The 27841-nt window shown below is 31.2% G+C and overlaps 2 protein-coding genes across 2 annotated transcripts; one reads left to right on the top strand and one right to left on the bottom strand.

The window, feature by feature from the left end:
- Positions 1-8887: 8887 nt before the first annotated feature.
- Positions 8888-11919, bottom strand: LOC107930076 (ribulose bisphosphate carboxylase/oxygenase activase 2, chloroplastic). The gene is made up of 6 exons (XM_016861641.2): positions 11733-11919; positions 11320-11645; positions 11131-11236; positions 10949-11034; positions 10015-10487; positions 8888-9332 (listed from the first exon to the last, which is right to left on the bottom strand). The coding sequence occupies exons 1-6, from the start codon at positions 11775-11777 to the stop codon at positions 9052-9054; spliced, it is 1317 nt and encodes a 438-aa protein (XP_016717130.2). The 5' UTR covers positions 11778-11919; the 3' UTR covers positions 8888-9051.
- A 13934-nt stretch (positions 11920-25853) lies between these two features.
- On the top strand, positions 25854-26854 carry LOC107930029 (LOB domain-containing protein 33). Its single transcript, XM_016861581.2, has 2 exons — positions 25854-26194; positions 26275-26854. The coding sequence occupies exons 1-2, from the start codon at positions 25916-25918 to the stop codon at positions 26647-26649; spliced, it is 654 nt and encodes a 217-aa protein (XP_016717070.1). The 5' UTR covers positions 25854-25915; the 3' UTR covers positions 26650-26854.
- The last annotated feature ends 987 nt before the right edge of the window (positions 26855-27841 follow it).

Genomic DNA, 27841 nt, shown 5'->3' with positions numbered 1-27841 from the left:
TTTCCGTTGACCTGTAAGTTATTTTTAGCTGACCAAACTGTTTTTTGTGAAACAAACACAGGAAAATACGAAAAATATTTTCCGTAAAACCTTTTACATGTAAACAAAAGGACCCTTAACTCATTTTCTATCCTTTGCATTCAAATTTTAATCTGTAAATGTTTTTAATTATTAAGTTCTTAATTTTTCATTTAATTTCTTTCAAATCCTTCTTGTTTTAATTTTATATTTTCTAATTTCTTTGATTTTATTTAATTTTATAATTTTAAAAATGTTAATGTCACTTATTCGTTTAGATGGTAAGTACATTTCCGACATTCAATTGCAAATGTTAAGAAAATATTATTAATTTTTTTATTTTAACTAATTCAATTATTAAGTTGTTAACGCTATTAATTTTATCATCTTTTTATGTTTATATAATCAGACTAATATCATATTATGGAGACGTACATACACAATTTAAGTGAAAGGGCACCGCATATTATTGAACAACACTTGCAAGAGGCGGGATTCTTGCACGTGTCTCATATGCTCGGGGGGACTAAATTGGATCTCACACTTATCAGTGTTTTGGTGAAAAGATGGAGACCCGAGACACACATATTCCATCTTCTGTGCGGTGAGTGTACAATTACACTTGAGGACATTGGATAACAACTTGGTTTACCAGTGGATGAGACAATCGTTATGTGGGTAGTGGGCATTGGCGATTGGAGCACGATTTACGAGCAACTATTAGGAAATGTATTGGACAAGTTTAGTGGTAGTTTGATAGAGATGAAATGGTTAGAAGACAATTTCAATTATATCGACAACTCTATGAGTGTCGTTGAAAGAGAACAATATGCAGGAGCATTCATCCTGAGGTTAATAGGGAGGCTTCTAATGCCTGATAAATCTTGAAATCTAATACATTTAAGGTGGCTACTACAACTAGTCGACTTGAAAGAAGCGGGATGACTCAGTTGGGGATCAACTGTGTTGGCGACACTGTACCAAGAGATGTGTCGAGCAATGAAATCACAAAAAATTAAAATCGATGGTTGCATAGTCCTTCAATCATGTACATGGTACTGGCTATCATTTTTATGTCTCGAGTAAACACCCCTTATGAATTCTTACTCGTAATAAGGTAAAATTCATTTGATAATATAAGTATCATAATATTTTTTTCACTATTATATTTTTTGAATAGAATATTATTTAAATAGATGGAAGAATGACACGAGTCATGTAGGTATACCAAACAAGCTCGAAGATATCCGGTTATTGTTAGATCAATGATTTGAAGCCGAGGTTAGTTTTTTGAATTTTAAATTATATAATATTTACGTAAGAATTTGAAATTTAATATTAGGTCCATAATAAAATTTATAATTTCATACTATAGTTTGAATAGATGTCATACTCTGATCCAAGAATTCAAGAATGCATCCTGGCAGAATTTTTGGCCAATCGCAATATTTGGCTTGTCAAAGTGTCATTGATAGGTTGTTAAACTGTCAAAATGCACGAATTCAATCGAGTGATGTGCTAGTTTAGGTTTAAGCAAATTAATTCACTGTCACCCCAGGAGCTCGATGAATAACATAATATCGACTTACGGGGAAAAACCAATGAAGATTGGCTGAAATTCCATGCCAAATATATCTACATTTGGGAGTATAGTTACGATTTCATACCTATGCGCAAACCAATTTCCCCACCAGATTTGGCGACCTCTCCGAATTACATGACATGGTTTAGACTTCATAGTAAGTTATATCTACTGCTAGAGGAGGAAAGGAGTAAACAACATCGTTGTAGGCAGCCAAGATGACCCTGCATGAATCCTAGGTCGGGAGTACATGCCTCGATGGAATCATCATCAACTCCAACCCCACATGAGGCACCGATGGGTGCGCAACCTCCCAATCAATATGGTTCATATTTTTTTGTAATTTCACTACCCCGTTTTTTTTTACACAAGCACCACATTATACACCATCATACTATGCATTAAAACCTTCTCTATGTATATTTTTTGCACTACAACCATCCCAGGACCATATTACACGCCAATGCCGAAAACAACACCGATGTATCTACCATTACCGACAATTCCAACATTCTATTCACAATCGGATTATGCGACACAATACACTTATCCACTGGTAGTGTTGCAAACACCTTCAACATTACTGTTCTATAGAGGTGGGTCATTTTTGCAACCACCTATTAATACAACGGGCGATATACGATGGAAACCTAGGATCCAAATGCACTCTAGCACGGAAGAAGGAGATGAAGATGAAGATGGAGATCAACATGGAGGTCGAAGTAAAGATGAAGAATATGAAGAGTTGAAACTCCAACTATAACGAAATCCTTCTCGTAACCGACACCTACCAAGTTGTGGCACACATTCGGGCCGGCGATGCCGATGAATATTTTATTTAAATTTTTGTCATGTAAATCATCATTTGCTTTATTAAATTTTAATTTGTATTATATTGAATTTTTCCATCCATAATTACTTATTCCAATTATATAATAAAAAAGTTGTTCTATTCTATTTTACATTAATAATATACTTATTTACAATTTAAGAAAAAAATAATTTTTGTATTGTTTTGTATGTGATTTGTATGATTAAAGAACTCATTAATAATTACAACCACTACCGCCTCGACTCGACTCGAGTTTCAACTTATTCTCCACCATCGCAATCACTCCTCCCCCTAAAAGCCTTCTTGCTCCCAACTCTGTCACAAATTATAGACAATGAGGTTAAGGATATTACCTTTGGTGGAGATGGAGAAAAAGAATAAGTTGATTATATTTGAAAGTCATTTTTCCCCCTATGATTATGATCTCAAACTTATGTATGAGGTTTATAAAGTATTTTCTTTCAGTATTATAAAACTTGAACCCGTGACCACATAACCACCATCTACTGGGGGCCCGACTTATACTTTAACCCACGACCATATAACCACCGTGAACTAAGAGCCTGAGTTGCAATTCGATGGGATTCTAAAGTGATGATTCTATCCCCACTAACAGATAAAATGTGTGGGTCTCCAAGCACTATCGCATCACCGTAAACTTAAACATACCTTAAAACTATCACAATGTCAAACTCAAACACTAACACAAATAAATTTTCTCCCAAAATTTTCAACACCCAACAAAAATATATATTTTAAAAAAAAACAGAAAACATGTCTTGCAGGAAGCATTGCAAGACGTGTTTTCTATTTCTCTCTCCAAAATTGACCTATTTCCTTAAATTTAGAAAAAAAATACCTAAATCCCTAATTGTTTTTTTTAAATTGGTGTTTCTTTAATTAACCTCTCCATTAAAAGTTTAAATTTCAATAGGTAGATATTAATATGGTCAATTATGCATTTAGTCTAAGAACTTGATTTCTTTTATCAATTTGATTCTTATATTTTTATTTATTTTTATCATAACTTAATACCCAAACATACTTTTCATCCACTATCCTCATCAAAGTTTTCCAACCAAATGCATATTTAAGCTTTATTAATATTAACAAATAGCAAATTTGAAATATAAAATTTTATTTTTATTTTTTAAGGTAAAATATATATTTTTTAAAATACTAAAAATAATTTAATAAATAAATATTTAATAAAATACTAAAAAATGTCGCTTGAATTATAACTCAATTGGCATGGGTATTGTTACCAATACATGAGGACATGGGTTCGAGTGCGCTAAAGCACATTATCCTCCTATTTATGGGTTGGGGATGGACTATGAGTAGTTCTAAACATTGTATCAAAAAGGCAGATATGATCAGAACTTATAATGAGCTTATTCAAAAAAAAATTCAATCCGTAGGAATCAATAGAAAAGGCAAATCCCTTAAAATACACTAGATCCAGTTCGGTTCCATTTTTGTTCAAGAATGAAATCTTATTGGAACTGCCCAGTTCATCTTTCGGAACCATATCAACTATTTCTTTATTTTTTGATCGCCTAGAAGGGACAAGAGAAACATCTTATTCTTTCTTCAACAATTTCTGATTTCTAGTGGACCTCTCAGTAGGATTCGAACCCAGATGAAGTTCTGACCATCTATTAGAGAAAAAAAGAACGAATGGATCTTGTAGGATTCCCAAGAAATCCTTCAATTTCTTCCGGAAGCAGATGATTATTCATCCATTTCCCACATTCCGTGAATAGCCAGGACATTGAAAAACGTCCAAAAAAGCACTTAGGGAATCAGTCTGATTCTATCTCCGTTCGTTCCGAGCTTATGCAAAAAAATTTATTAAAAAATAATTTAATAAAAAACGAGATATTTGGTAATTTTTAACATTGCCTATTAAATTAAGATATATAAACTACTAATATAAAAAAAATCAAATGTTGACCAAAGCATGAAAAACAATATAATTTTAGGTAAAAATTAAATAACATAATCTAATGCCCTATTATTTTAACCATTACCTGCATGGTCTGACCATTTTATGGATTTTATATTTAAAGTTTTAAGTATTAATTTAATCAATGGAATGAATACAAACACCAAATGTCAAATAAACACACGTTGTATTAGAAAATACACTTTCTTCTACTATCATGTTAGTGGCTACCTCACCAAACTTTTGGGAATTATTTATTAAATTAAATATCCATGTTACTTAATAATTTAATCAAATTAAACACACACACAAAAAGTTAAATCATCATTATTAAAAATTTGTCCAAAAGACAAACTCTAGATTAGATTAAACCATATCACTTCACTTAAATTTAATACACATATGTCGATTGTGTTTTAACTCGATTGTACCGATGCAGGAGGATGTGGGTTTTAGTGAGCTGAAACGTATTATCCTCTTATTTATGGGTTGGGGAGACTATAGGTAGTTTTAAGTATTGTGTCAAAAGGAACATATATGATCAGAACCTAAAATGAGATTATTCAAAAAAAAATTAATAAACATGTAAAAAGAACCCATGCACTTATATATTTTTATAATGATAAAATTATACCTTACCCATAATAATTTATGATCCATCTACGATCCTCTTAAAATAATTTTTTAAGTTCGTCTCTATTTAACACGATTATACTACATTTATTTAGTTCTTCTCCTATCATTTAAATTGTAATAATTTATATTTGAAACATTCGTAGCTAAAAACTTTTGAAAACTTTCTTCTAATGTTATTATTATGTCTACCATAATACAAATTTTAATTAAATTGGTGTAATGAGTTAATCGAATACGAATTCAAGTAAAAATATTACGGTAAGACACATTAGAAAATATAAATTTAAACTTTAGAGACAACATTATTAAAAACGACAAGTACAAACCTTAAAAAAAGATATTTTTACAAAATAATTTATATTATTATAAGTATATTTTAATCTGTTTATATTATTTATAAAATCAAAAAAAACCCATATATTTCTATTTCATCATTTCAACTAAAACATAATTTATCGTTAATGGCGGATCTTGAAATTAAGCATTAAAAGAAATTTATATTTCATTATGGTTTTCTTTTTTCTTAGTACTTTTTCTCTTTTTTGTGGTAAACGTGTAATTGAGGTGGACCATTAACCCAAGCCACTTTCTGCCGTCCACCACAGATCAACCCAGCTTGTGACACCTGGGTTGATTAAAAGACTGTATGAAGAAGTAGCATGAAGATTCATGATCCTGTAGGGCACAGTATAGAAAGCGAGAGCGAGAGAAAAAATGTATCCACGTGGGGTCTACATGTTTTGATCCCATGCCGCGTGCTGGCCCCATGTTATTTTAAACGTGGACCACGCCGCCTGCAGATTCCATGTTATTTCAGTTGACTGTAAGCTGAGTGTCTTTCCATAACCGTCCATCCAACCATTATTTAACTCACTATTAGGTTTACATAAATTTATTATTTAATCAGTAGATAAAATACGAGATTATTTAATTAAATAAATAATATAATGGTTTTATCTTTTAACTTAACGGGTAAATATTTATTAAAACGGCACAGTTTTGACTTTTAACTTTAGAAATAGTTTTGCCTTTTTTTATTCGAATTTTCGGATAACTCAAATTGTGCAATTCATATTTGATTTAAATTGAAAATTTTGATTTTTTATTCAAGTTGATCCAAATAACTCTATTAACTCGAACTATTTAATTCAAAATTTTAATATTTTATCGAGTTTTTAAAATCAAATTGGATTTTACTCACCCCTATATAAGGGGCGAAGCTAGGAAATTTTTTGGAGTGGCCAAAATTAAATTATAAATTTACTGAGTGTGAAATTGCAATTTTTTCATTGGAAGTTTTTAACTTTATAATTTCTAAAAGATATTAAATTACAATTTTATGGTTTTAAAGGGACTTAAACAAAACTTTTCCTTTTTAAGGGGGCAAGGCCACCATCATTAGGCATGTACTTCATAAAAAATCATAAAAAAATTTAAAAAAATTATCAATGTCAACAATAAAGTACGTGTGAATTGTCACACGAGCTACCATATCAATAACGTTAACATTTTACCAATTCATTCAATTTTTTTAATCTAACAAAAAGCAATTCGACAAAACTTTTAAGGTTAAGTGTCAAAATGACACTCTCTTCTAATATAGTCCATAGAGGACTTTCTTGGAAACAAATGATGATTTTATTTTGCAAACCATAAAAATCAATTTCTTTTCGGGACCTAAAGCAAAATTTTACCAAAACTCGTAAGCCTAATTGCACGTATCGTTTGGTAAGCCATCACTTTCTCTTTTTATAGTAGGGATGTGATGGGTGTGTAATTTTCGTATATTTGGATATTCATTCACTTTGTTTTTATTTATAATAAATTAAGGTTTAAATAATTAAATATATTTTGAGATTTACTAAATGCAATTTTGCAGTAATCTTATTATAAGTTCTGATTATATTTATTTTTTTACTAAATACTTAGAACTATCTATAGCCCCTCCCCAACCTATAAATAGGAGGATAATACGATTCAACGCATTCAAACCCATGTCCTCTTATATTAACAATAATGCTCATGCCAATTCAGTTAAAACTTAATCGACTTTTTGTAATAAACTTTTAAGCATTGAACAAATAACTTAATTAATTCAAATTTAAATAATAATATTCCATTTATATTTTATATTCAATTAAGTCCTCATATGAGGTTGCTTAATGTGATGTCATGCCAATGATGCAAGCATGCACATCACCATTGTATACTAGATGAATCGAGTCCCTTTCTCATTTATCTTTTATACAATAAAAATTTATTAAAAGGATTTTTTTTAATTTTATTTGTGAAATTAAAAATTAATTGCAAGTAAAATATAATACTTATAATGTAAAATGAATTTAAAAAATATAATAATTGTGTTTGCAGTTGGATTTACATTTTTAAATTAATTAAAATATGTATGTATTTTTTTGTAAATTTCTAAATTTATGGACAAATACTATTTTGGGCTTCAATAATAAAACAAATTATCCTCTCTAAAGCCCAAGGGTTTCTAAATGGGCCAATAATAGCCCATTATATATCTCTAAGTCCAAAGGAAGCAAAAAGGCTAAATTTTGACTAATTTGAATTCTATTTTATTAATAAAATATTTATTTAAATTTAATTTAAAATAATTTTTGAGTTAATTCACTAGACATCCTCAAATTACAATATTTATTCTAAATTAATCCCCAAACTTCAAAATATTTTAATTACATCCCTAAACTATCGATGCTATATCAATAAGGTCCATTTATTATTGAAACTGTTAATTTAACAATCAAATTACATGTAAAATGGCATAATTTAAAATTAAAGTTTAAAGAAAAGTTAAATTTTGAGACATGAATTTTAAAATTAAAAACTGAAAAAAATAAAATTGAATAGAAAAGAGTGGCCGATAGCTTTCATAAAAGCTCCGAAAATCTTAAAACTAAATTTTTACAACATCTATTTTTCTTAGACATTATTAATATAACATTGATAATTTAAGGACGTAATCTCACTTTATAGTTCATTATCTATTTTTTACATATTTAATTTTTCACTATACCTTAAAATTAACTTCTCGATTTTGCTTGTAAAGTATATAAAATAAAATAGTGTCATTATTTTAACCTACTTAAGCTTTTTTAGATAATTAACTTTAGCTTGTTTTAAATACATTCATTTTTTTTAAAAAAAAAATTTATACTATTTTTAGTTTAGTATTTAATAATTTAGTATTTTTTATTAAAATTTTAAATAATTTTTTAATTTTTCCGATACATTATTATAAAGTTATTTTCATGTGATTTAAATGACATAATATATAAATACGAAGTAAACAATATATCACATAATAGGTCTAACTTTTTTTTCTCTCAATTCCAGTTTTCGCATAATATTTTTATGGCATAATGACTTATTTGGTTATGTTAGCCCTCCATTTATTTTTTTTCATCTTTTTTTAACCCTTAAACTTACGTTTTTTATTAAATCACTTCAAAATAGATGGAAATTAAAGTTGGTTAACTTACCATGTGTATGCCACATCAACATTTAATTAATTTTTAAAATTTTAAAAAATTAATTAAATGTTGACATGTCATCTCCGTGACATTCTACGTGTATGCAACGTTAGCAAAGTTAACAAACATTAACTTTTCTATCAATTTCTGGGTGATTTGACAAACAAATATAAGTTCAAGAGATAAAAAGAGGCAAAAAGTTAAATAAAAATTAAAATAATTTTTTTTTCGTGAAATGGAAACCAAAAAAAATTATTTTTCCTATAAAAAAATTCAATTTTTTTATCAAATAACACAATCTTTTAACAGGAAATTTTTTATTCAAAACTAATCATGTAAAAAAAAAAGTTGATTGGAACAAATAAAGTGAAACATTTAAGACAAGAACAAAGTGGAGATTTTATAACACAAAAATAGAGGATGCAAATCCACTTAAAACACAAAAGGAAAACAACATTCAATTAAGACACAAAGGGGGGATTTCCTTTGTTTGTGCCCAATATAGATTTTTTTCTTCCCTTAGAGCTTAATTTCCCATTTAGAAAGCTCCTCTCTTGATAGCATCGTCATTAGCATTTCCAAGGGCAGCTTCACTCAAATATTTGTCAGCCAATTGAACCCTCTTCACATTCTCTTGCTCAGCAACAAGCATGTATCCATATTCCAACAGCTTCTCAATGGTCATCTTCGGTTGCTCGAAAGATGGTGGCCCTTCCCTCGAGTTCACGAGCTTTTTCCCGACACCATTGACTCCGACCTCTCCGATCCATTTCCTCACTTCGTCATCGTAAACTCTGGCCCTCAGAGCACCGAAAAAGTCTACAAATTGAACCACACACATGCAAATACACCGTTAATGATAATTCCTATGGGATTTAATTATGGTTAATTTAATCTGACAAAATTCGATACCTCTACTTTTATAATGTTATCAGAATATCTAAATAGACTTAAAGATTTGGCTGACATGTAAATTTATTGTAGATTGAATATGATGCTATCAATTTGGACCTATTAATAGGATTGTAATCGAGTTGAGTTGAGCTCATATACTGAGAAGTTCAAGCTCAAATTTAATTTAGAAATCACTGCTTGAAACTTAGCTCAAGCTAAATCAAATACTACTATATAAGCTTGAGGTCAATTAAGCTCATTCACACACAATTGTATAGCCAAACTCGAGTTTAAGCTTGACCTTGTTCTATATACCCATTTTTTTAGATGAACTAGTAATTTATCATCAAAGTATTAAAAATAAATTCATAAAATATACAAATTAGGCTCAAGTACTAAAATACTTGAATTCGACTTACTCAATAGCTTGAGTTGCTCGAGAATGATTGAATCAGATTCGAATTTTTAAGTCAAACTTGAATAACTTGCGAGCACACCAGATTAGAAGGATTAACTTTTGAATTTTAGCATTGTGGAGGGACTAAAACAAAAATTAGACCTTTGTATAGAGACCACGAATTGAAAAAGTGTTGAAAGAGAAGCTTACCAATGGATTGGCCCGGGAAGGTGTCAACAAGCTTAACAAGGTCATCAACGGGAACATTGTCGGTCCTGAAAATACCTGTGCAAACACCGATCCTATCTTCCCTGGTGGGTGCCCAGTAAAACTTCTCCATACGACCGTCACGGATGAGAGGCGCGTACAGCGTCGAGAAATCGTTACCGGTGACGATGATCGGAACACGAGGGTTCTCTTCCTTGTTGTACATACCGGGGAGCTGAACGTTGGTGGGGTTATCAGCGATGTTCATGAGTGTGGCGTTCACCATTTGGTTGTTCACTGTGTATTGTGTGGTTCCTCCCATACGACCGGCTCCAGCGTCGAGATCGTTGATGAAGAGGCAACACATTTTCCCTTTCTTGATAATGTCGGCGGCCTCACGGTACCTTTGCCTGATCAACTTGGCTGGTTCTCCGGCGTTCCCACTTTCCAATTCTCCGGCACTCATCATAATGGGGCTGTGATGTTAATTCATTATATTAATTCATTAGCATGTTTCTATTTGCACAATAGACCCTAATTATTTACACATTTCATTAATTTTGACTCTAATTTTAAAAAACCAACCAAATTAACCCTCAATTTTATACCTTTTATCCATTTTAATCATTAAAGTTATTGACATTTAATATTTTAGCTATGGTAAATTTTTGTTTAGCTCATCTAGCGATTGTAAAATTTTAAGTTAACACAAAAGAATAATTGCATTTTGCTTCTAAAAAATTATAATTAAATTATAAACCTTCTAAAAATAGAAAATTTATAATTTAACCTTTTAAAACTAGTAAATTTTTAAGTTAATACAATAATAAAATTTCATCAAATTTATAGTTTAACTATAGCCCACAAAATTTTTTGACTTCACCCGTTGCCATATACTCAAGACCTTGAATTTGCATCTAAAAAAACATGAACTCACTTGATTCCCATCTTGGCAAAGACAAGCTCACATTGGAAAGATTTTCCTTGACCTTTGCCTCCCCAAACACCCAAGATAAGAGGAACCTGTAATAGAAACAATTGTAGTAAAATTTGGTAAATTTAATGCTATTTTATTTAAAAAAAAGATTTCACTAGATATGTTATAGGTGACATACAGACCTTAATGTTAGGAAGGGTCATGAAGTTCTTGGTGATGTGAACAACAAGCTTGTCCATGAAAGCTGGGGCAATGTAGAATCCATCCATGTTGTTGTCCAAGTCGTATCTATATCATCCAAACCATTTATAATTTAGGGTTGAACAAAAAATCGAAATGCGTATATATGATGTATATGTATATGTACTTACGTGCGAAGGCCTTGGCTAAGGTATTCATAGGAGCTCATGACAGCATAGTGAGTACCATCGTTCATGGGAGCTTGGAACAATGAGTCGACCATACCTTTCCCTCTGGTAATGTCTTGTTGGTCATCGGAGATATCATAAGCAAGACCCTTCCATCGGTCCTGGTCGGTCTGCGTGTCTTCGTCGATTTCTTTGGCAGCCACAATCTTGAAACTTCCCGCTGGAGCCTTGCCGTTGTTGTTGAACCTAGCGCTCACTTTCTTCAAGCTGTTCCCCATGAAAGCTGAGCTTGGAACAGAAGCTCCGGCACCTGATCCATTCAAACTCAACTGCAAAAAACACAAACAATATGATATCCTCAGAACATGTTTGGTTAGGGACACACATGTAATAAAAGAACCGAGGGTATGGAGTACCGGTGCTCGGTTGACAGCACCGATGGTGGAGACGGCGGCCGCCATTGGAGACACGAGAGTGAAGTTTGTGAAATGTTATGAAAGTATTGGGAGTGATTGGACTTTGATGAGCCTTACCCAAAACTTATGCGGATTATATATTGTGTGGGTGACAAATATTAAGGATTTTTTTTTATTTTTAATTTTTCTTTCCATTTGGCTATGGCCACAAGTATTACAATCAATGGATCAACGTGGCAGGTGATGATTGCTGCATTTTGTTTAATATTTAGATCTTGGTCAAATTCCATAGAAGGTCCATGTATTATGCATTTTGACACATTTAGTCCCCCTCTATTATATTTTGATCAAATATAATATTTTTATGTAATTTGGCAAATTTTGTGAAAGCTAAGGTGTTTGGTTGCAATAGGAATCGGGTGTTTTCATGGGATTCCAATGCCTTTTTTTTTGGTAATATATAATTAGAGGGTTATAGTATTCACACACCCACTTACTTCTCGAAAGTTTGAATTCGGGTGAGTTCTATAAGTAAACAGTCTTTAATCATCAGACCAATCACGAGAATTCTAATGTAATTAATTTTGATTCTTATAAAAGTTTTAATGTAAATTGTCGATAGGAGTTGTTGCAATGCTTTTGATGTTGATATTGAACAATTACTTTTACCCTTATGGGTAAAAAAATGTGCATTTATAATCCTAAGATCTATTTTTTTATACTTTTTACATTTTTTTGTCCTTTAATTTTTTTTTAATTTCTAACTATACATAAATCCCCATATGTATATATCACAATTTTTTGGTATAATTAAATGTGTTCTTATCTATTTTATGGTCTAAGACTAATCCTATTCGAGACAGATGATGACTTCAAAATTTAAATTCAATCCAAATGTTCTAGGAAGAAATTCACTAACACTCCTTCCAATCATCCAATCACTTGTTGGTGTATGCATCTTGCGAAAACAAAAAATTAATAAAATTTATTAGTCTCGCAACATTTTGAAAGGCAAAAAGATTGAAAATGTTCAAATAATAATAAGACTAAATTTACTAAAAACACATAGTATAGGGACCTTATATAAAATTTAACCAAATCAAATATGTTAGTCTGTTTTTCTTTCGCTCATTTGTTGAAGGCCACACAACTCACAATCAAAGATTACATCATGGATCCACGTGGCAGGTGATAATTGCTACATTTTGCAGGAGTCTATCATTTTTCATTTCATCTGATAGAGGATACCAGTTAAGGTGGTTTCTTTGCCACTAAAATCTGTTCCATTTATTACCACACAAAGATTTTCCTGTTCGGGGGACTTTGTTGGTAGTATTTTTATTTGGGAAAAGAGATAATGAAAGATAAGGTGAATAAACTGTTTGTGATTCTAATTAATTTCATTATTTTTGCTCAAATTTTGTGAGATAGGAAAATATATATTAGAGGTTGGTATCTTATTGGTATGGGTCTTGGGGTCCCATTTTATAAAGGTTTTTAGATTGTGAAAGCTACAAACTTACAAAAGATAGAAAGAAACTAGGGAATTTAGTGGATAAATTTATAAGAAAATTAATGGGAATTTCTAATTTTTTGTACTTCAAAATATTTTCTCTTTAAATATGCAATTTGATAGGCCAACGAGGAATACTATTTTTGATGTTGGTAGTTGTTACTCTTATCAATTTCATCTTCAATGTTTGAATTTGAGCTTTCCTTACAGAAATGTAATATCTCTTACCACTACACTCAACATGTGTTGGTGATTAATCATTCTTGATTTACAACTCTTTTATACATTACTAGTAAAAATTTTAACTCCACAAGTAGGATTTAGATAGTGACAATGAGGCCGTAATATAGTTGGTAAAGACGGAGGTTCTGGGTTTTGAATATCTAAATTCGAAACTCATCATGTGCAATTAACATGTACGGATCTCCAAAACCCACTATGAGCTATTATCGTATGTGGGTTTTAGTTTAGTTAATTCGTAATCTTTTGATATGCATTATATGGAATTTGCTAGGTTAATAGTTTTATTGCCAATGAATGAATAATCTTTTCAATGTTAGTAGTTGTTATTCTCAACAATGTCATCTTCAAAGTTTGAATTTGAGTTTTCTTATCAGAAATGACACAAAAATGCAATGTGTCTTACCACTACACCCAACACGTGTTGGTGATTAATCATTCTTGATTTACAGATCTTTACACATTATTGTTTTCATGCTATTTTATTTAAAAAATATTTTATACATTATCAATGAAAATTTTAACTCCACAAGTCAGATTTAGATAGTGACAACACTCCTTAGGGTATAATAAAAAATTCACATCAAATAGTGTTTGAACTTTACTTGTGTAGTTAAAATTTTCCTCTAATAGCTAATGAGGCCTTAACGTAGTTGGTAAAAGCGGAGGCTCTAGGTTTTAAGTATCCAAATTCGAGACCTATCATGTGCAATTAAAATGTATGAATCTTCAAATCTCATCATGAGCTATTACCATATGTGGGTTTTAGTTTGATTAGTTAGTTCGTAATATGGATGGTTCCATTTCATAGTTTGTGTCGTAATAGTTTGATTTTTTTTTTGTTCCAATTCTTAATTTATTTGTGCTACAATAATTTACTTTTATACCAAGTGATTACTCAGGCAAAATTTCATCTGTATTGTATTATATTTGTAAACACAATATATTAAGTACTATTTTTATATATTGTATTAATCATGAGTGGTCAATAATTTAATTCAAATTATTGAAGAAAAAAAAGGGAGAAAAGAAATTATTTGGCATGGTATTGTCTCAAATTTTGAATTAATGCAAGCCTGAAATAAAAAATAAGAAGAATTTTTTTTTTTTGCATATATGAATTTTATTTTTGAAATTATCCAAATAGGAAGAGACAAATGCAAAGGGAGATGGGAGTATTTGTGGCAATAAGACCATGAAGCCCAAAATTTGAGATAGCATAAAATTTGGAGTCTTGGGCATGTCATTGTTAGCCCAGCAACGTGGCTTGATTTAGGACCACACAAAAAATTAACCATTTTCATGGGAGAAATGGGTTATTGAAAAGAGGGAAAAATTTGGAATTAAAATTAAATTTTCCCACTTTTTAAAAAATATATATTTAGAATTGGAGATAATGTAGTTGGATTGTATGGCCAAAAAATTCGGAAAATGTTATAGAAAGAAGCTTATAATATGATAATGATAGATGTTTGATTTTAAATTTATTAAATGTGCAGAAATCTTAATCAGAGAGAAAATGGATTATTTAGATGTGGAAAAAAAATAGAGAATATAGGAATACAAATATGAAAATTACCACTTTCCCTTTTGGGTAAGTTGTTAATAACTTAAAAGTTCAAAAAAAAATAGGATTTAGAGCGTGTTCGGATAATTTAATAATTGGATTTGGATGTAATTACTTATAATTATATATATATGATATGTTTGGAAAGCCATACGAACCAGAAAGAAAAAAGAAAGGAGAAAGACGCGGTTTCAAATTGTTCAAAGTTCAATTGGTTAGTTAATTTAGTCTATTTTCTTGTAATTTTTATATTTTTGGAATCCCGGTGTTAAGCATTACCCGACCCATGTCGAAATTTTAGCAATGGTTAAGTTTTTAAGTGTTGTTAATGTTGAATAATTTTAGTATTAGGGATTAAATTGATAGATTTTTAAGCTAGAAATGAAAAGGTATTAAATTGTAGAATAAATGGTAAATTTTGAGTAATAGGGACTAAATTGTAAAAAATTCAAAATTTAGGAATTTAAGTGAAAATAGGGAGTTAAATTTAGTTTAAAGTTGAATTTTTATGAAAATATAAAATTAAATGTGAAGAATAAAAATTAGTCTCGGTTTTGGGACTAAATTGAAATTTAGGCAAATATTGAGTAAAAAATTGAAATATTTAATATGAAATTGAATTGTGTTATATTGATGAATTTTAATTGTTTTAATTCTGTAACTAACGTCGCACTGGAATCCTCGACTAAATAGGGGAAAGATAAAGTCGACGTCGAATAGCTCGAAATTCCTGATTTGTATTTCTATAATCCAAACCTAGTTGTTAATTGTTATAATTCAATTGAATGTATATGGTAAGTATTGAGGTGAGTAATTGACATTTGATAATTGACTGAAATGGATTGAATTGGTAGATACATATTGAATGTATTGATTATTGAATTGAAATGAATATATGTGTTAATGTGAAATTTATTATTATAAATTTGGAAATTTGGTGTGTGTGTGTGTGTAGAACTCCGATTTGCAGTTAAAACTACCAAAATCAAAGCCAAAGTTCCAGAAAAATGAGAAGACCCTTCGGCGCCGACGGCAGAAAACGACCACCAAGTGAGTTTTTTTCTTTTCTTTTTATTTTATTTATATATATAAATAGATTCAAAGAAAAAAGAAAAATAAAAAAAGATCACCTTTGAATTTTTTTCAATCGCTTTATTTATTTATTTTTATCTCGATTTCTATTTTTTTGAAAAAAAAAGAACCCCCGTACAATCGGTTTTTGTAGGCTTTTTATAGCCAAATTACAACAATATTGTTTTTCTATTTTTTACTATTGTTCGTTACTGCTCTTGCATTTTTTTACTGATTTTTTTGCAGGGGTGGCTGACGGAGCAGTTGGTGGCAGGCGATAGGAGCAGCGGCAGCGCAGGCGCTAGGAGCGGCGGTAACGTAGGCTAGGGTGCAGCGCTAGGTTTCTGTTGTTTTTTTTCTGAAAATTGTATAATTTGTTGGGGTCATTGGGCCTTTAAGGTTTTTAATTTTGGGTCTTTTGGATTTGTAATTTTGGGCCTGCAATTTAGGTTGGTATTGTAATTGCACTGGACTTTTAATATTTCAGAATTTTTTTATTTATTTTGTCTGTTTGGTTTTTTGTCTGGGCCCGGACGAAATTGGGCTTTCACAACTAAATTTCCTATTTATTGAAATATTGTACAATCGAGTTTATAAAATTAAAAGTCTACTCTTGTAACTTCGGAACCATAAAGAATCTAATTGGATACAACGTGTTCGCCCCCTTGGCGAAGTCCCTAATGGTGACCCCTATCCTATGTGCATGACACTATACTAAGGCAATACTTGATTTATTCAATCTGGCTTGGTCCCTCATCAAGTTCCTTATTCCGAAAATCCTGCAATCATGGATCAAACAGTTTGTAAGTTTGAACGAACTTAGTGAGTTTTTACATTACACAATACATACCCCACCTTGCCGAGGATTCAGATAAATAATATAAATAATAACAATAATGATAACTCCCTGCTTGCTAGGAACATTTCTCCTAAGTTGTTGTAGTGGGTATTTTTCCTTTTTCTGATCCTATCTATTGGCGGATAAATTGTTGAGCAATTTCCTTTCGGTCATTCCATTGCCTTCAATCAGCCTTGGCAACTCCTTAAATCGTATTGCCATCTCTGCGAACTCTTCTCATTTCTCTTACTTATACCCAAGTAGTTCTCATCCTCTCACCATCATGCCTCATCAATACCTCCTTCTAACTTATCATCCTAAAGGCTCTGGGTGAGTATCCCTAATCTATTTAGTCCGTAGCGAACTTTTTTCCTTATCTTAATTCTATGTGACTTGCTCGTCATCCATCCGTTGGTATGACTAACAAGGCCCCGCGCTATACTTGCAGACCAAAATCTCTCTTGGTTTGCATAGTGGTCGGACTACCTCTTCGTAGTTCTCCTTGTTCGCCTTACCCTTAAGCGTCGCACATCATTTTGCTACAGACCACCATGGTCCATAATACTTAGTCACTGTCTCGAAGTGACCACTTGAATTTACAATATTTCTTTCATAATGCATCCCCACACAGTTCGTCATTTTGTCGATACTTCCTTAATGGTTTCCCTTTTTAAGGGATAGCCTTGTCAGATGCTTCTAACTTTCTTGTGCACTCTTCTTTGTCAATGGGTTCTAACCACCCTTCCCTTTCATAGGGCTAACCAACGTTCATATGATACGCCTCTAGTTTATAGAGTATAGAACATTTACTGTTCCTCATACACACCATAAAGAGTTGCTAATGTTGAATAACAACATTGCCGCATCCTAAAATGAACAGAAACCCTTTTACAGCAAGCTTTTCTTCTATGTAGTTTAAGTTTTACTTGTCATCATGTTGTACATTTGATAACTATCGTCCTACCTTAAACCTCTAAAATAATTCATTATATGAAAAATCGTTTAAAGAAGAACCCACTTAAACCAACAAGTCTGGTGTCTATATTATCCATGACTAAAATCACACATGCAAAATAAATTACAACAATGCTCAAAATCTCGTGTATACTTAAGTTTCCCCTTAACTATTTTCTCCAATTTTACAAAAACATTTCAAACATTGACTAGTGCACACTTTTAGTGCTGAAGCACACCAAGTCCACCTAGTACTTTTATAGATTCTCTAAATATCTAGTGTTGATTCTCATTGACAATAAATTGCAACCATCAACATCCCCAACACCTGATACACAATGTTCTTTGCTTCTTGGTTAACAGCAATTGCGTCAATTGACTTAATGTATGTCTTTCCAAATTTCATCCAATCAGCCGCTTCCACCAAACCTAAATTAAACTCTTCTCACTTATATTCAACAATTTAGACTCACTAAATTATCTTAACCCAACTCTCATGCGCATATTCTCCTACTATAGCTTCAATCTAACTGGAAAACCAAATAAACTTTGAAACATTGATACATCCACTAACCCAAATCACTTTACGCACCACCCTAGCCTCCCATAACCAACCTATTTACTCTCATCCACCACCCAATCATATAGTTACACAAAATAATATTTATAAACAAGGAAAATTAGTGATACATTGTTAATCTTTCCTAACAAATTGTCCCATTGACCACTAAATAGGATCTTAAAGTTAAGTACCATCATTGATAGGTTTCTATGAAGGAAGAATATGGTGTTTTGAACAAAAATAACACTTTGAAACTAGTTCCTTACAACCCCAATATCAATGTTGTTACTTAAAAATGGATTTTTCAAATCAAGCACAAATAGTATGGTACTCTTGATTCCTACAAAGCACGTCTTACAGCAAAATGGTTCACTCAAACAACCAAAATGAATTATCATTCAACCTTCAATTCAATAATCAAACCCACAATGGTACATTTGGTTCTCTCTAAGGTTGTTCAAAATAATTGATGTTTTACTTAATCCCGACACCAATAATGCATTTCTAAAAGGTCGTCTAGACGAACAAATTTTTATAAGGCTTTAAGGATTTAGAATGGCTAATGCATGTTTTTCGCTTTAAAAAAAAAAAGCAATATATGGGCTTAAGCAGACACCCCAACACTGGTAGAAGGAACTTGTCAAGTTTTCGCTATCTCTTCGATTCAAAAGATCTAAGTGTGACACCTCATTATTTATTCTACAAACTTTAGTAGCTCAAATCTATCGTCTAGTATATGTTGAGAATATCATACTCGTCGACAACATTCCTATAGTTGTTCAATAAGTTATCTCATCCCTCTTCAAAAAATTCTCTTAAAGATCTTGGTACACTCAAGTTTATTTTTGGCAACTGAAGTTCCCCAAACAATTGATGACTTGTTTTTAATGTAATCCAAGTATCTTCTTGATTAGTTAAATGAAACAAATATGCAAGCTTGTAAATGTGTGGTCTCTCTAATTGCCTCTTCTTAGAAATTGACTTGTCATGATGGGTCAATCTAAAAATATGGGCAAGTGTTGAAAAAAATCCAATATTTGTCCTTCACTTGTCGGATATTGCATACTTTGCAAATATGCTCTCTTAGTTTATGCACTCTTTTATAGAAGCTCATTGTAAACAATCAAAGGAATCCTCTTATACTTGAAAAACACTACACATTCTGGGCAAATTAACTGCTTATCTAAAAACATTTTTAACATATATGTGGATGCAAATTAAGCTAAAGATCCAACAGATCGTGCTTCCACCACTAGCTACATTCTTTTATTCAAACATAATCCATCAACTTGTAACCAAGTCCTCCATTGAAGCTGAATATAAGCTTGTCACTATTGTTACTATTGAAACACTTTGGTTGGTTGCATCTCCTGCGTGAACTCCAAGCCCCTTATTCTGTATAGTAAGATTAATCACCTCAAAGTTTATCTTCTATTTCTCCAAGATAAAGTTGAATGTAAAACTTTCGAGATCAACCACATTCATCTAGTCAACCAACTAGTTGGTACACTCATGAAGGCCTTACCCAAATCTACTTTTGTTCATCAACTTCCCAATTTAGATGTTGTTCCACGACCCAAACTTGAGAGGGTATATTAGCAATATTAGAAAAACAATTTGACTAATTGACCAAGTCTTCCACTTAGTTTTAGTTTATCACTTTTATCTTTTCTTTTATATAATTTGAATTTATTTTGTTTTGTTATTTAAATAATTGTTGATATCCTTTTGTTATTTGAATAATTATTGTTATCCTATTCAATTTTCTACTTGTATCTACCCAATCAATTATCAATGAATAAAGCATGCTTTCTTTTCCAACTTTTAAAAAATTTTATAATGAGTGGGTATTAGATAATTAACCATAATACTTTCATACTTTTTTGAGAATCCAACATCTTTTTTATTAATATTCTAATAATTACACTTTTCTTTATTTTTTACTTTTTGCAGTCAATCATATTATCCAAACACACACTTAAATTACTTTTTCTTTCTTTGTTTTTCAAGAAATTCAAGGTGTTAATGGAATGGAATTGTAAGACAAATAATCTAAAAGATTATATTAGAACAAATAGTAGTAATCTGAAAATGAGAAAATTTATAGTAAACATTTGAGATTTTGAATGTTGTAGATGATTCTTTTAGTGAAAAAAAAATGCGATAAGGATTTGACAAAAAAACTAAACACCACAGATGTCAATAAATCAAGCTACGTTTAGACTAAGTTCGAATTTTGAATATTAAAACTCAAGTCTGACATACATTTTTTTTTATTTCTCAAGGTATTTATCGGAATAAGTCCAGTAACTGATCATCTGCATTCTATAGGCCCATTAATGGCGTAGATGGTGGCCACAAGTTTTAAAGTTGATCCGTACTCAAGGCGAGAATCGAACCCTCAACCTCAACCACTAGTTAAGGTAGGAGAGACCCTCATATAATTCAATTTCTTCCGTCTAAACACAATTTTGTAACTTCATATTTTTTTCCTCCAAACCCTCAGATAATTCAATTTCTTCTAACACAAATTTGGAAACACATTAAACAAATTTTGAAATTCTTGAAATTGAGAAAAAAAAGGAAAGAAAATTAAAAAATTGCAAATGTAGCCCTATCATTCTAAGTAGGGCAAAGACATCTGGGGACTTTAACACAGTGAAGTTATAAACCCCAACACACAATGGTCCACTTTTTCCCCCAATTGCAGCAAAACGTGCAGCACTTGAGAACCCAAAAAAACTGTATCAGTGTCATCAGTCATCATAATTTGTGGGAACCCCTCCCTTTTGCCATCTCCTTATACCAAATTCACAAACTTCAGAAATTAAATTTAAGAGTGGGGTTATTGTTGTATAAAATATATACACTTGCAGTTCATGGAATTTTGCATTACACTATTCCAGATAGTCCCTGGAAGATATATGATCTTCAGTAACTTTTTCATGTTGAGTTTTACTCAAAAGACACTTAAAACCGGGAAAAGACCGAGGTAAAGAGTTGCAGATGATAGAATACGAATATGAAATATTGAAATTCTGTAATAGTGTTTCATGCAACTCTCGGAAGATGTTTACAGTTTCAGTAACTTTTCAGTAAAAAAGTGTCATGGAGGCTTTTGTATTAAGAGTTCGATTACATTTTGTCATTCTACTAAATAATTGGGTAAATTAGTCCCAACACATTAGATCAAAAAGCAAATTAGTCATTCTGTTAAAAATTTCATCCATTTCTATTATTAATAATGGCCCATGTACATCAAAATAGGAGAAATGGATGAAAGTTTTTAACAACAAGGATGAGTTTATTCTTTGATCTAATATATAGGGATTAATTTACCTATTTTTTAAGTAAATAGGTCAAAATACAATCTAACTCTTTATATAAATACTTTTATAATACTTTTATCGTAACTTTTCCCTAGATAATTTAGTAATTGGTGTTGTGATTGAAAATTACTTTTGAAAATCACCTGGCAACCAACTTCATAGTTTGGTATTGTAACGATTTCTAAAACCCTTTGATTAGCATTCATTTTGATATTGAAAGCTAAAAGTAACGTTAAACACACCTTTATTAAAACGGTATTTAATAACTAAAAAGTCAACAAAAAATTGTAACTAAACATGAGATGTTATTCACTTCGTCGGTTGAGAGTTTAATCTTTATTCATTGAAATGAAGTATATTTCGTAACCAATTGTTTATCTCTTCTAAGAGTATTCACGGCGAGGGAGTTAATCACTATTGTTGGCGATAGATACCTTAATTTTTAATAATAATAAAAAAGAAGAAAAAATGGATGCAGATGTTAAAATCCAATCGTGCTAGGTGGTCACGTAAACCGACCAAGAATATAAAATGAAAACCCTTATCCAAGTTAAGACCCATTGTTCAAGATTTCACAGTAAAAAAAACTGAGTTGCAGACAGCTAAAAATTCGGATGAAAATGGAGATAAGTTGGGATAATCTTGTGACTGTTAAAACTTAAAAAAGTACAGTTGGGGAATGTGACACTTCCAATACGAGAATTTAGCATTGCAAGGCCAAAGGCTATAGCAGACTAGCATTTCCAGATGGAAAGAAACGAAGAAACTTTGATAACTGAATAATTGAATCCATGATAAAGAAAGACACTATCATCGTTAAACTCGAAAGCCATTTCCACCATCTCATGCATAAGTTCCATTTCATTTGCACCAAAAACACAATCCCCATTTTCATTTTTCTTCAAGTATTTATAATCAATAGTCATATTCGAGAAAAGGGTATGAAGATACAAGTATACAATCCTTTACTCGATCTACACATGTATAAAAGAACACAACATACCTGTTTCGAACACATACTCATATGAAAACCCGAATCATTGTCTGAAAAGACAGAATAAAAAGGGTAGGGAATGAATGTCACTAGCAAACAGCATTTTGTCTGCCTACCTTTCTCCTTTTTTTTTCACTTCTCAAGAGCCTTTAATTGATAAGCAAAAGTTGAATTTGAAGCACTTACCAATAACAAATGTGACTGATAGTCATATATATGAGTTTTCAAACACTTATTAGAAATGGGTTAAATTATTTGGGAGGTCTCTGTATTACAGGTACTAGATTAAATTAGTCTATTTATTATTAAATGAATTAATTTAATCTTTATACTATTAAAAAGAATTAAATAAGTCCAAATTATAACGGAACTGACATTTACACTATAAAAACATCTTTCTTCTTTTTTTTTCTGATTACAGTTCAACTCCAAACAAAATATTTCATTTATAGAACTATAAAAACTTTAAAAATACTAATTATGTTAAACAGTAAATATTAACCTTATTTAAATTTAACCTAGACATGACCATGGGTCAGGCCACCTGACTTGCCCGAAGAGTGGGAGGGTTTGGGTAAAAACATAAGCTCAAAAAATGGGTTTGGGCAAAAAAATAATGCCCGTTTAAAACAAGGGGTCGAGCATTGGATAAGGCTTTTTTTGCCCGGATTTGGCCTAACCCGAATTAGCAAAAAGACAAAAAAAAACTTGATATTTTCTTGTTATTTTCTCATTGTTTTGCTACCATTTCACTATTATGTTACTATTATTTTGTTGTTATTGTTTGGATATTGTATAACTCTTATTTTATTGTTAATTTTGTTACATGCTAGAGGCATTTGCTTGTTAAGTTATTCATGTATTAGTGTTATTTAAGTATAAATATTTATTTTTAATTTATTTTTAATTTGTTGGGAAATATTTGTTTTAATGTTTTTAGTATTTTTGATGTATTATATTTTTATAAAAAATTATATAAAAAAATAATATTAAAATATTAATTCGAGTGGGTCGAGCCAGGCTCGGGTTTTAGCTTTTTATCCGGGACGAGTTTAGGTAAAATTTTAAGCCCATTTTTTAGGTCGAGCCTGAGCTTAATAAACGGGCCTAAAATTTTGATAAGACCCGACCTGATCCATAAATAGATCTAATTTAATTTTATTTAAATCTTTTTAATAATATTAAGATTAAATTAATTCATTTAATAATACAGAAATTAATTTCATCATATTACTATAATAAAAATAGTTGAGAAGAAAATTCACAATTAGAAATGTGTTATTACCACCATTATTAAGTGGCAAACAACACAACCTGATTAAATGTAAATAATAAAATAAGCATAATAATGGAGTAAGGAACACAGACCAAGCTTTGATAAATGTATTAAAAATTGCATAATTATTGGGAATTAGCCATATCCTGACAAATGAGTTGTAGCCTACATCCAACCCCTAAGCTAGGAATTTATGCATATAAAAAGGAATGTAATTTTGTTCTCATTATCGCAATGGAACTTCGTTTTTGTTTTACTGAAAAGAGGTTAAAAGGTATTTTTTTTTCCATAAACTCATCATTATTTCTTCATGCATGAGAAGAAACCATGGAGTGATTGAAGCCTGTTCCCATCTTCCATGAAAAGGATAGATTCACAGGTAAAATAGTATTACTATTTTGTGCATTCAAGCATATTCCTATTTAAAAATATCACGGGGCGGAATCTAAGTATAACATTAACACATTTTATATTTGTTTAAGTTCGGTTTAATTAAAATTATGGTTTAAAATACTATCCAAATCTATTCGTTTTTGTAAATAGTTAACTTAAGCTCATTTTAGGTCTACACATATTCTTTTAAAAATTAGTTATTTTATATATTTTTATTTATTTAATTTTATATATAGGCATCTTAACATTTTTTTAATATATACATTATAGTATTATATATTACTATAGATTTAATTTTTATGTGTTATAAATTAAATAATATATAAAAATAACATAATATATTATTTTAAAAACATAAAAAAGGGCCGATCTAAGCTTGGACTTTGAATGTTTGAGTCTGAGCTTGAGCCTAACCCATATTTTAAACAAGCTTATTTTTTTGCCCCAACCCTGTTTGTTGAGACTAATGTTTTTACCCGAACCCTCTTAAACCTTTTAGTAAGCCTTTAAGTAAAGTATAAAGAACATAGTATAAAATTCAAGCCAATTAATTCTATTGATCTTGATCGATTAAACCAGGTAAAGAATTAAAAGATTTATATTCTAAATTTTTAATTGACACCGATCTCGAATTTGATCATCAAACAAAATAAGGGATTATTTTGATCTTGCATGCACTAAACCAATTTGAGAGGTTGCACCGTAAAAGATCACAAAAAGAGATGATTAGACCCAAACCCTAAAAACAAAAATGACAGGTTGCCATTTGAATTGACACTACCAAACTACTTGCACCACATGATTTGATTTTTGAGTTTTGCAATTGGTTCAAAAGAGAACAAGGACACTGATTTCTAGATTTGGAAATGAGTACATAACTTACTATGTCACAATGGAGATTAAATGATCTATAAACATTATTGTTCTCATTGAACAAACCAATCAAGTTTAGATGTTTTCAGACAAAGATTTGTCTTCTCAATCTTTTGGAGCTTGTATTGTCATACAAGGATCATGGGTATGTTCAAAAATATGCAAGATTGAAAGAATAAAACTTTTTCATGAACAATCATATAAAACCATGTACTTTGTTTACATGATGACATTCTTCAATAATATAACACTTTTAATTATCACTCAATTATCCCTAGAGCCCCAACTAATCATAATGATGATTGATTCTTCCATTAGAGTTATAGCCCTATTTGTGAAGAATCTTTATGAATGAAAAGCCCTTACAATGCATAAAATAAGAAACCTTTCCAAATATAAGAAATGACAATGTAGGCCACTATGGGGACCCAAAAAGCACAACCATTTTAAACTAAAGTTTGATAATAATATGAATAATATCCCTTGGACTTAACAAAAGACAAGTTCCAAACCTTTTAAAATGATGGTTATAAAGACCAAAATCTCATAACCCTCTTAAACAAGCTTGGGAACATGACAGGGCTTGGATGTTCATGTGGAGCATGCAAATTCTTGAGGAGAAAATGCACTAATGAATGTGTTTTTGCACCTTATTTTTGTTATGATGAGGCTGCAAATCACTTCGCTGCGGTGCATAAAGTGTTTGGTGCTAGCAATGCTTCGAAGCTGTTATTACACTTACCGATACATAACCGAAGTGACGCGGCCATCACTATAGCTTACGAAGCACTGGCTCGAATCCGAGACCCGATTTACGGTTGCGTTGCTCATATCTTTGCCCTTCAACAACAGGTTTCATTTGTTAACTAACATTACAAACTTCTCCGGGCATGAAATCATGCATTGATCACTTCCATCACCACTTTTTGCAGGTTGCTGGCCTACAAGAAGAGATTGAAACTCTCATTAACCAAATGGCAAATCATGCTGTTGAGGTTCCCATTGAAGCGGTACAATTTGGTTCCATTGATGAAACCATGAACACACTCTACTATCAAGATGAACAAGCTACCTTGCTCAACCTACAAGGATCTATAACTGGTAATCAAGTTGTTCATAGTCAATTGTGTGAAGAAGATTCAGCTCAACATTCATTCAAATGGGTGGAAGACTCAAAGTTTCTCTCTAATATCCATGAAAACCCTTATGAAATAAGCTTCGAAGGACTCGAATTCGGAGACCTTATAGACTATCCATGCATGGGAAACACTGGGATTCCTTCAAATTGGGAAATCCCAATTCTCTGAATTCATGGTTTTAAACTAAGGAAAATTGGTTCTTTCTTCATATAAAGAACCATATGTTTCCACATGGGAAAAATTTTGTACCATGCATGATGTGGTAGTTTTATGTATGTTATGATTTTGGGTTTCCTAAATAAAAACAACTCTGTGTTGTAATTGTATGATGTTCCATGTTAAGAAAGTTCATGCAGATGAACAAAGAAATGAAAATTTATAAAGTTTCCTACTTTTTCCAACATAAAACAGAGCAAAATACCTTAACCTATGCTACTAAGACTTGAATATGATGTTCATATATGGGTATATATTTAATACGAATATGTGTAAATACTTTTTTATGTATATTCTTATACACATATTCGAATGTAGAACTCAAATCAACAACTTGTTAAGAGTTAACTTTTGTAGGAATTAGACCAAACATGGAGATGCATGAACTTGCAAGGAATCCTATGTAGAAGACAAAAGAAACCAAAAACCAAAACTTGCACTGTTTCTATAGGTTAGCTTGGATGCTCTACAAGGACTAAATCAGCAGCCATAAAGAGAATTTGGGCTCATGAAATTAAAGTCTTAAGATTTTTGGGTCAAGTAAGAGATTAGGGTTCAACTTGGGCTTGTATATTGGACCATGGGAATTCAAATTTTCTATGAGAAATAAAGTTGAGATAATGACAAAGATTTACCTTTATACTTTAATAAAATTGTCAATGTGGTACGTGTATTTTTAATTTGTTCATTTTGGTACTTATACTTTAATTCTGTTTATGACAATAACACCGTTAATTTTTTTGTTGATATGGCATGCTGATCAATCAGGAGGTACCACGTCACACATTATTGACTTTTTGATAAAAAATAGAGTGACCTCTTATCAATTAGTTCAAATTTTTCCCATCTAAACTTGTCTCTCTCTCTCTCTCTCTTTTTGGTACAAAAAGATTAACATAAACTAAATCACAAAGAACTGTCGTCATCGTGAACTCACAACCGCCGAAGGCCTTCTCCGTTCGAAATAACCACCAAAACAGTCCTTTATTTTCCCTCTTTCTCTCATGTTAGATTCTTCTAGATTCATCCTGAAATGAAAAGCTTAAATTTTCAATTTAAATTGGGCCCATCAAGTCGAGTGGGCTACCCGATCTTCGAACAAGTCTAGTCATGTTCACCCATCCCCTTTTTTTTCTTGGCATTG

Source organism: Gossypium hirsutum, chromosome D10, assembly GCF_007990345.1.
Source record: "Gossypium hirsutum isolate 1008001.06 chromosome D10, Gossypium_hirsutum_v2.1, whole genome shotgun sequence".
In the NCBI taxonomy this organism is placed as follows: domain Eukaryota; kingdom Viridiplantae; phylum Streptophyta; class Magnoliopsida; order Malvales; family Malvaceae; genus Gossypium; species Gossypium hirsutum.
The sequence above is the reverse complement of the archived record's forward strand: the minus strand, read 5'-3'. Positions and strand labels throughout refer to the sequence as shown.